Source organism: Peromyscus eremicus, chromosome 8a (genome assembly GCF_949786415.1).
Source record: "Peromyscus eremicus chromosome 8a, PerEre_H2_v1, whole genome shotgun sequence".
NCBI classification, from domain to species: Eukaryota; Metazoa; Chordata; class Mammalia; order Rodentia; family Cricetidae; genus Peromyscus; species Peromyscus eremicus.
Genome location: NC_081423.1, coordinates 56974443 through 56984237, shown reverse-complemented (window position 1 = coordinate 56984237; position 9795 = coordinate 56974443). Strand labels below are relative to the sequence as shown.

Genomic DNA, 9795 nt, shown 5'->3' with positions numbered 1-9795 from the left:
TCTTTCAGAGATTCTCTTATCTCCAACTCTTATGTTCCATAAGAGCACTGGGATTACACGTAGCCTATCATTCATGGGGGAAGTAGAATTTGGGGAACTGGGTTATGGTGTGTCCTACATGTGTCATCTCTCCATAATACTGAAATATGATTCTAAAGTATACATCAATGAATGCAGCTGCATTAAATACCCATCAACAGAGTGAAGTCTCTTCCATGTGGTTTTGTACCATGTTGGGCATGCTACCCAAGTATTATAGAGTTGAGCTACATACCTAACCTCACATGATTCTTAACGCCCCCACCTTGCTTTCTTTGCCATCTTAAAGCATGCTGGGATGTTCATTAGTCAAGACTGTCTAGAAGAAAACAGGAAAACAGAACAGAAAGAGCCATTTATTTTAAGGATACAGTTTACAGTTTAGACAATATTGGCAACTGGGGGTCTAATATCTACAAAGCCAGCATCAAGAGTCTCTAGGAAGAGGAGAGACTGCAGGCTTGAGTCCAGAGCAGTCTGGAGACAGAATTTTTCTTCAGAAGACAGAGCATTTTCTTGTATATCCTTCAACTTGTTCCATGAGGCTTGTCATGTTGTGAAGGGTGATTTGCTAGGTCTACTGACTTCAACATTAATAATATTGAGAATATCTTCCTAACAGCATTAAGAACTGGCACTTGTCAAAACTTGTTATCAGGGACTCAGGAAGGATCCATCACTTGATGTTATGTATATATGAGGGAGAACTCAAGATAAATTTTGCATGTCTGTACATACCTTGTGCTTCTTTTTGTATTTTCAATAATTTTTTTGTTTTTTTTTTCCGAGTCAGGGTTTCTCTGTGTAGATTTGCGCCTTTCCTGGATCTCGCTCTGTAGACCAGGCTGGCCTCGAACTCACAAAGATCCACCTGGCTCTGTCTCCTGAATGCTGGGATTAAAGGCATGCGCCACCACCACCCGGCTCAATAATTTATAAAATGACCATCATATTGATTTTCCTACATCAATATTAGAGACATCCTCTGTAGCACTTTGAGTCACCAGAATTGCTGAAAACGGTCATACCCTCATACCCTCAATGTTTAGTAAATACCAAATTACCTTTCTGAACTTGATCACATTGTGTCAAGGTTTTGAGTGGTTAAGCTAGTTAGTTTGCATTCTGCAAAGTTTAAATAAGTGTGTGTATTCTAATTTTAATGGGAAATTTCTATTTTTAAAGGTGAAAAATCTCACCTTTGCATACCTCAGTCTGCATTATAGCCAAGAAATATTCAGGAAACATTGGTAATATCCAGGTACCATGCCAAGTGTTAGCCCTGTTACAAGATAAAAGCAGACATGATTTTTCTTGTATGGAATTTGAACTCTGGTGGGAGGTCAGCTGTAAACTAGTGATCAGGAGCACCAGGGGGCTGTAGGTTAAGATCAGGATGCTATGGGAACATGGCAGTAGGTCTTACCAGGCAGGTTGGCAAATATTTTTCTAAGCAAGCAGTAGCTACTATACATGAAGAATAAGTAGGAATAAGTCAGATAAAACATGATCCATGGGAAGAAGTTAACAGTTACAAGGAAAAAAGTTGAAGAATGGAGACTGGAAATTATGGCTTCAGTTGTTATCCACAGAGAAGTGGAATGCAAGAGTCACTGTGAGCCCATATGTGGCCTAAAGCATAGGCATAGGTCCAGCAATAATGTATCATTTGTGCATTCAAAAAGAATGTGCCTTTATCTTAAAAGCAATGATAATCCCTTGAAACATTTATTAGAAAAGAGAAAATCAAATTCCTATCTTAGATTGCAAAGGTATAAATGAAGCGTGTTGAAAGAGGGAACTGAGGCAGGAAATGGGGGTATGAATTAAGAATCTAATATGATTTGCTAGAGATGCACCTTGTTTTAGGAATATGGTCTTATGGTGAGGAATGCAGGGGGTTGAAATACAATGAGGAAGAGAATTAGAATGCCCTAGATTAAAGTGAAAGAAATGAGTGGATGCAAAAAAATATGTCCTTTTTGATTCTGAATTACTTTTACTAGCATAAGAGACAGAAAAGGAAGACACTACAAGAGTAGGGTCATCAGTTTCTTTGTGAATCTATTGTGACACAGACATCATTGATACACCCAATGGAAGATAATTAGTTAATGATGGCATGTATATTCTGTAGTTAGGAAAAACACCTATAGCTGAATTTTAAGTGATATATAACTTTAGTGTATATAAATTTTTTATTGGAGAGATAGATAAACAGATGGGCAGATAGACTGGAAGACAGTCAGACAGATGATAGATAGATAGATAGATAGATAGATAGATAGATAGATAGATAATGGAAAACATCTTTAGAGCCATCACATTGTGAGAGAATGATAAAGCACAAGGCAATCAAATTTGTCTAGGATGACTAACCAGGTGAGCTCAAGAGAAACAAATAGATTTAATGAAAATCAAATAAAAAACTTTTTATGAAAAGACTAGTTGGTGAAATATGTTGGACAGATTTAGTAAGTCCTTAATAAATATTAATATAGACATGTTGATCTGAGCAGTATACTTATTGTGATAATGTTTTGAAGAACATGTAAATATGTTACATCTTCTGTTCATTATCCAATGAATTTGAAATATTTTCATCTTCATTTGGAATGTTAAGTGCCACTATTATTATTTTTTTTTCTGAAAAGGCATTGGAGTAAACATATGACTAGAAGGAACCAAACTGTCATCTCCCAGTTCCTCCTCCTGGGCCTGCCAATCACCGCAGAGCACCAGCACCTGTTCTATGCCCTGTTCCTGGCCATGTACCTCACCACTGTCCTGGGGAACCTCATCATCATCATCCTCATTCTACTGGACTCTCATCTCCACACTCCCATGTACTTGTTTCTCAGCAACTTGTCCTTCTCCGACCTCTGCTTCTCTTCTGTCACAATGCCCAAATTTCTGCAGAACATGCAGAGCCAGGACCTATCCATCACATATGCAAGTTGTCTGACACAAATGTACTTTTTCGTGTTTTTTGGAGTCATGGAGAGTTTCCTTCTTGTAGTCATGGCCTATGACCGCTATGTGGCCATCTGCTTCCCCCTTCATTACACCAGTATCATGAGTCTTAAGCTCTGTGTGAGTCTGGTGGTGCTGTCCTGGCTGCTGACCACACTTCATGCCATGCTGCACACTCTGCTCATGGCTAGACTGTCATTCTGTGAGGACAACGTGATTCCCCACTTTTTCTGTGATATGTCTACTTTTCTGAAACTGGCTTGTTCTAACACTCATGACAATGAACTGGCGATATTTATCTTGGGAGGCCCTATAGTTGTACTCCCTTTCCTTCTCATCATTGTTTCCTATGCAAAAGTTGTTTCCTTCATCTTCAAGGTCCCTTCTTCACAAGGTATCCATAAAGCCTTTTCTACCTGTGGCTCCCACCTGTCTGTAGTGTCACTATTTTATGGGCCAATCATTGGTCTCTACTTATGTCCTTTGGCTAATAACTCTACTGTGAAGGAGACTGTCATGTCTTTGATGTACACATTGGTGACTCCCATGCTGAACCCCTTCATCTACAGTCTGAGAAACAGAGACGTGAAGGGAGCATTAGAAAGAGTAGTTTGCAAAAAGCTAATTCTCTCATTCCTGTGATGGTAACTCTTCAGATTTTTATACAATGTCTTCTAGAAAATATTAATATTAACATTAGATGTTGCTACAGAATTTTATCTCACTGTGGATGCTTCTGTTTAGAGATCTCACAACATAACTTTCACTACACAAATTACAGGGAGTTTATAAAAGTAGTTGAATTTGGGAAATAAGTTTAGGAGACCCAAATATGCACTCATTGTATTGCCCATGTGGTCCTGGAAAATACAGTGTAGACTTAGAGTCATATCTGATTCTCATGGTTATTCCAGGATTTTCTCATTTTGTCCAAATGTCTGCTGTGACTGTGTGATTATAAATGTGTACTCAATGATCACAGATCAATACTTAATAATATTCAAGTAATTTACCTCAGCCAGCCCTTTTCCAGTCTTTCACATGTTCTTTCTACAGCCTGTCATTAGATAATTACATCACTTAATTCCCTAGACCCTAACTTTATTTCATTGTCTATATTGGTTTTCTGACCTGTCTTGACTCTTAACAGGCTTTTGTAAGCCTTTAGTATATTGCTCTAATTGTACTTTTTTTCTATACCTGATATTAACCAGGGACACCTTAATGTATTTTCTCAAAATCAGATAAAAATATTTGGTTACAGTTTGTTGTTTTGTTTTGTTTACTTTTATCTTCTTTTGGGGGCATAATTTTATTTTGTTTTCTTGGTTTTGGAGGGATTTGTTGTTGTATAGGTTTGTTTTTTTAGGAAGATCTTAAAATTGGGTGAGAAGGGAAGGGAAGAGGATCTAGAGGATGAGAATATGATTCAAATATATTTAACTTTTAAAATTGTTTTAAATAATAAAAACAAAATATAATAATAACTTTTTAAAAATTCTGAAGCCCAAAAAATTGATGTCTTAAACATAGGACATGGAAATATGAGACCATTATTAGAAGGAAACCTCAAAGAAAAGTTTCAAGAATTGGGGGTGAACACAGACAGAAAAACAAACAAAAGAGCACAAAAACAATATCAAAAAGAGGCAAATTGGATTACATCAAACTAAAAAGCTTCTGGACAGTTAATGGATTTTATGGAGTTCTAAGAGTTCCTGATATAGTATGTATAGCAAATCTTCTCATATAATGGTCTCTCCTATTCTGAAGGTTGCCTCTTTGTTGACTATTCCCAGTTATGTCTAGAAGCTTATGAAATCCTCAAAAACAAAATAAAGGTTGGAGCCACCAGGCTCCAACAGATAGCTCCAAGCCCACGGTTACATGGAGTGTACTAATTAAACTCGATGGGTCACAAAACGAAATGAATAGTCATGAATGTGAAAAGAGATTTGTGGGGAGAAGGGATATGTCAGGGATCTTAGGGAAGTGGGGAATGAGAGTTGTGTACATATCTGAAATTATCTAAAACTACCTAAAAAATAAGTCACAACTGCACACAATGCAAATATCAATGTATTCTGGGGAGCCTTGCTTCAATGGATACATTGGCAACATAGCTACTGCATCCCATGCTCAGGGAGCGTCACAGGAGTGGGAAGATTGTCAGAATACCAGGAAGGCAATTGAAAAATGTGCTATACAGCTAAACAGAGAATTCTTTTTTTTTAAATTTTTATTTTGCAATACAATTCAATTCTACATATCAGCCACAGATTCCCTTGTTCTCCCCCCTCCCGCCCCCCTCACCTTCCCCCCAGCCCGCCCCCCATTCCCATCTCCTCCAGGGCAAAGCCTTCCCCACAGACTGAGATCAACCTGGTAGACTCAGTCCAGGTAGGTCCAGTTTCCTCCTCCCAGGCCAAGCCAAGGGACCCTGCATAGGCCCCAGGTTTCAAACAGCCAACTCATGCAATGAGCACAGGACCCGGTCCCACTGCCTGGATGCCTCCCAAACAGATCAGGCCAATCAACTGTCTCACCCACTCAGAGGGCCTGATCCAGTTGGTGACCCCTCAGCCATTGGTTCATATTTCATGTGTTTCCGTTCGTTTGGCTATTTGTCTCTGTGCTTTATCCAACCTTGATCTCAACAATTCTCGCTCATATAAACCCTCCTCATTCTCACTAATTGGACTCCCAGAGATCCACCTGGGGCCTAGTCATGGATCTCTGCATCCAGATCCCTCAGTAGTTGGATGAGGTTTCTAGCACGACAATTAGGGTGTTTGGCCATCCCATCACCAGAGTAGGTCAGTTCGGACTGTCTTTCGACCATTGCCAGCAGTCTGTTGTAGGGGTATCTGAACTGCTACTCACATCACCAGGGAGGCTACCTGGAAAACAGGACTCCAAGAAAGACACGGGGATCGCCCAATGACAGAGAAATGGAATGAGATCTACATGAACAGACTGGACATGAGTGGGGATAGTGAAGGGCGAGGGTTGAGGGAAAGAGAGCTTGGGGGAGCGGGAGATCCCAGCTGGATCAAGAACAGAGAGGAAGAACAAGGAATAGGAGACCATGGTAAATGAAGACCACATGAGAATAGGAAGAAACAGAGAATTCTTAACAGAAGAATCTCAAATGACCAAAAGGCATTTAAAGAATTGCTCACGGAAACACATGAAATATGAACCAATGGCTGAGGGGTCACCAACTGGATCAGGCCCTCTGAGTGGGTGAGACAGTTGATTGGCCTGATCTGTTTGGGAGGCATCCAGGCAGTGGCACTGGGTCCTGTGCTCATTGCATGAGTGGGCTGTTTGAAACCTGGGGCCTAGGCAGGGTCCCTTGGCTCGGCCTGGGAGGAGGGGACTGGACCTACCTGGACTGAGTCCACCAGGTTGATCTCAGTCTGTGGGGAAGGCTTTGCCTGGAATGGGGGTCGGGCTGGGGGGAAGGTGAGGGGGGGCGGGAGGGGGGAGAACAAGGGAATCTGTGCCTGTATGTAGAACTTAATTGTATTGCAAAATAAAAATTAAAAAAAAAAAGAATTGCTCAAAATCCTTAGCCATCAGAGAAATGCAAATAAAAATGATTCTGAGATACCATCTTACGCCTGTCAGAATGGCTAAGATCAAAAACAGATGACAGCTTATGTTGAAGAGAATGTGGAGCAAGGGGAACACTCCTACTGTTGTTGGGAGTGCAAACTTGTACAGCCACTTTGGAAATCAGTATGGTGGTTTCTCAGAAAACTGGGAATCTATCTTCTTCAAGACCCAGCTATACCACTCTTAGACATATACCCAAGGAATGCTCAGTCTTACCACGAGGACACATGGTCAACTATGTTCATAGCAGCATTATTCATAATAGCCAGAACCTGAAACAACCTAGATTCCCCTCAACTAAAGAATGAATAAAGAAAATGTGGTGCATATACACAATAGAGTACTACTCGGCAGAAAAAACAAACAAACAAACAAACAAAAAACAACATCATGAAATTTGCAGGCAATGGAAAGAACTAGAAAATATCATCCTGAGTGAGGTAACCCAGACTCAGAAAGACAAACATGGTATGTACTCACTCATAAGTGGATACTAGATGTAAAGCAAAGAATAACCAGACTACAACCCACAGCTCTAGAGAAGCTAGCTAACAAGGAGGACCCTAAGAGGGGCACATGGATCACCCTGGGAAGGGGAAATAGATGAGATCTCCATGAGTAAACTGAGGGTGGGGGGGGGCAATATAGCATAGGGGGAAGGGGGATGAGGACGTAAAGGAACAGGATGGTTGAACTGGAACAGGGACAGAGTGGGAGAGTAAGGAAAAAGATACCATGATAGAGAGAGACATCATGAGGATAGAAAGAAACCTGATGCTAGGGATGTGGTGATATTTTATTTGTGCTGAAATGTGGTGCTATTTTACTTGTATGTAAAATAAAGTTTGCCTGGAGATCAGAAGACATAGCCAGCCATAAACAAAAGTCAGGTGGTGGTAGCACATACCCTTAATCCAATCACATGGCAGGCAGAGTCTCTGTGTGTTCAAGGACAGAGCCTAGCATGGTGACACATGCCTTTAATCCCAGTACCAACAATAGAGACCTGGAGGTCTGTACAGACAGGCAGTGATGAGGAAGTGAGGTGGCTGGGCTAAGAGTCAATGAGAAGGCAGAACAGCAAGGCAATAAAGGTGCAGGTTAGACAGGAAGAAGTGCTCTCTTGGGAAGCTACAACAGCGTGGTGACCTAAGGTTACCTGGTGGATATTCCTATTTCTCTGATCTCTACAGTTTTTACCCCTGTATTTGGCTCTGTGTTTCTTATTTAATAAGACTGTTTAGAAATTCGTCTACACAGGGAAGTTCCCAGGAATGCACCAGGATGACACCAGCTTAGACTACTAACAATAGTGGAGAGGGTGCCTCAACTGGCTTACCCCAGTAATCATATTGGTGAATACTCTGTCATCAAAGAGCCTTCATCCAGCAACTTATGGAAGCAGATGCAGAGATCCACAGCCAAACACCAGGCCGAGCTCCAGGAATCCAGTTGAAGAGAGGAAAGAGAGATTCTATGAGCAAGGGGCATCAAGATCATGATGGGGAAACCTACAGAGACAACAGAACCAAGCTAGTGAGAACTCATGAACTTTAGACCAACAGCTGTGGAGCCTCCCTGGGACTGGACTAGGCCCTCTGCATAAGCAAGACAGTTGTGTAACTTGATATGCTTAAGGAGCCCCATGGCAGTAGAATCAGGATCCATCCCTGGTGCATAAGTGGGCTTTTTGGAGCCCACTACCGATGGTGAGACATCCTGCACAGCCTTGAAGCAGGAGGGAGGGACTTGGACCTGCCTCAACTGAATGTACCAGACTCTGCTGACTCCCCACAGGAGACATTACCTTGTTGGAGGAGGGAATGGGGGATTGTTTGAGGGAAGGCTTGGGGAGCAGGAGGAGGGAAGAGAGGGTGATCTGTGGTTGGTATGTAAAAAGAATTTTAAAAATCAAAAAAAAAAGAATACCAGGAAGTCTGCTGTGTGAATGTTTCTTAGAAATGTCTACTTAAATGAGGCCTGCACAATGACATTATCAGTAGACATGTTAATACAGAAGGGGGAAAAATATCACAGGGTCCCATCCCTAGATAAAGAACTACAGGCAGCTATTAACTGCTGATAGAAAGAGAATTATGTTCTCCCAGGTATGAGCCCTGATTAGTTTTCCAATGCAAAGTGGTGAGCCCTGAAACCATATCCACACAAACAACAAATATGAGCTCAGCAGGTTGTATTTATTTAATTTTAGATGGTAGATAGATAGATAGATAGATAGATAGATAGATAGATAGATAGACAGATAGATGATAGATAGATAGATAGATAGATAGATAGATAGATAGATAGATAGATAGATAGATAGATAGACAGGCAGACAGACAGACAGACAGACAGACAGACAGACAGACAGATAGATAGATAGATAGATAGATAGATAGATAGATAGATAGATAGGTATGTAACAATAATAAAAGAGGAAAAGGCTATTGCATTGAGAGGGCTGATATGGGATAGATTGGAGGGAGGAAAGGAAAGGGGGAGTGGTGTGATTATATTTAATTACAAATGTAAAAATAAAATAACTTCGTAATTCTGTTGTGGCCTGTGGCCTTGGTCTTGCTGAGATGCTTCAAAGCCTTACTAAGAATGTCTGGGTCCCCATAAAACCCTACTATACCCTGGTTTACCAGGAAATTTGGGTAGGGATGGGGTTAATGACCTTCATCATTTATAAAATCAGGAGTACTAATAAAAGAAGTAAAGCTTTGAAACGCTCCAGTCCTGAACCTGCCCACAGCCATCATTAACCGCTCCCTGAGTCCACTCATATGAATCCTGTTGGCTAAACTTAAGCAAGCTGTTTTAGATGGGAACATAGAACATCACTGTACACTTAGCTAAGTACTATTTACAATGTGACATTAATAAATGTATGTAAGCAGCAAAAAAATAATAAAAATAATAATATAAAAAAGTAATAATAAAACAATAAAAATAATAGATATTACCCATTTGTATATTTCCTGGGCATATTACCAATGGTCTCTATATCCTACCACAGAGACACCTGCTCATTCACATTCATTGCTGCTCTATACACAATGGCCAGGAAGTAGAAACATCCCAGATCAATGCTTCTCAACCTTCCTAATGCCATAACACTTTAATACAGTTCCTCATGTTGTCACAATCTCAACC

At 40.6% G+C, this 9795-nt stretch overlaps 2 protein-coding genes across 2 annotated transcripts; both read left to right on the top strand.

Annotated features, from left to right (window-relative positions):
* Positions 1–2709: 2709 nt before the first annotated feature.
* Positions 2710–3654, top strand: LOC131916196 (olfactory receptor-like protein I9). The gene has a single exon (XM_059269505.1). The coding sequence runs from the start codon at positions 2710–2712 to the stop codon at positions 3652–3654; it is 945 nt and encodes a 314-aa protein (XP_059125488.1).
* Positions 3655–9221: 5567 nt separating this feature from the next.
* On the top strand, positions 9222–9404 carry LOC131916452 (ATP synthase subunit ATP5MJ, mitochondrial-like). Its single transcript, XM_059269801.1, has one exon. The coding sequence runs from the start codon at positions 9222–9224 to the stop codon at positions 9402–9404; it is 183 nt and encodes a 60-aa protein (XP_059125784.1).
* The last annotated feature ends 391 nt before the right edge of the window (positions 9405–9795 follow it).

What these genes read in the sequence shown, in the direction of transcription:
- LOC131916452 (XM_059269801.1), top strand. Translation starts at nt 9,222, where the DNA reads ATGCTTCAAAGCCTTACTAAGAATGTCTGGGTCCCCATAAAACCCTAC.
- LOC131916196 (XM_059269505.1), top strand. Translation starts at nt 2,710, where the DNA reads ATGACTAGAAGGAACCAAACTGTCATCTCCCAGTTCCTCCTCCTGGGC.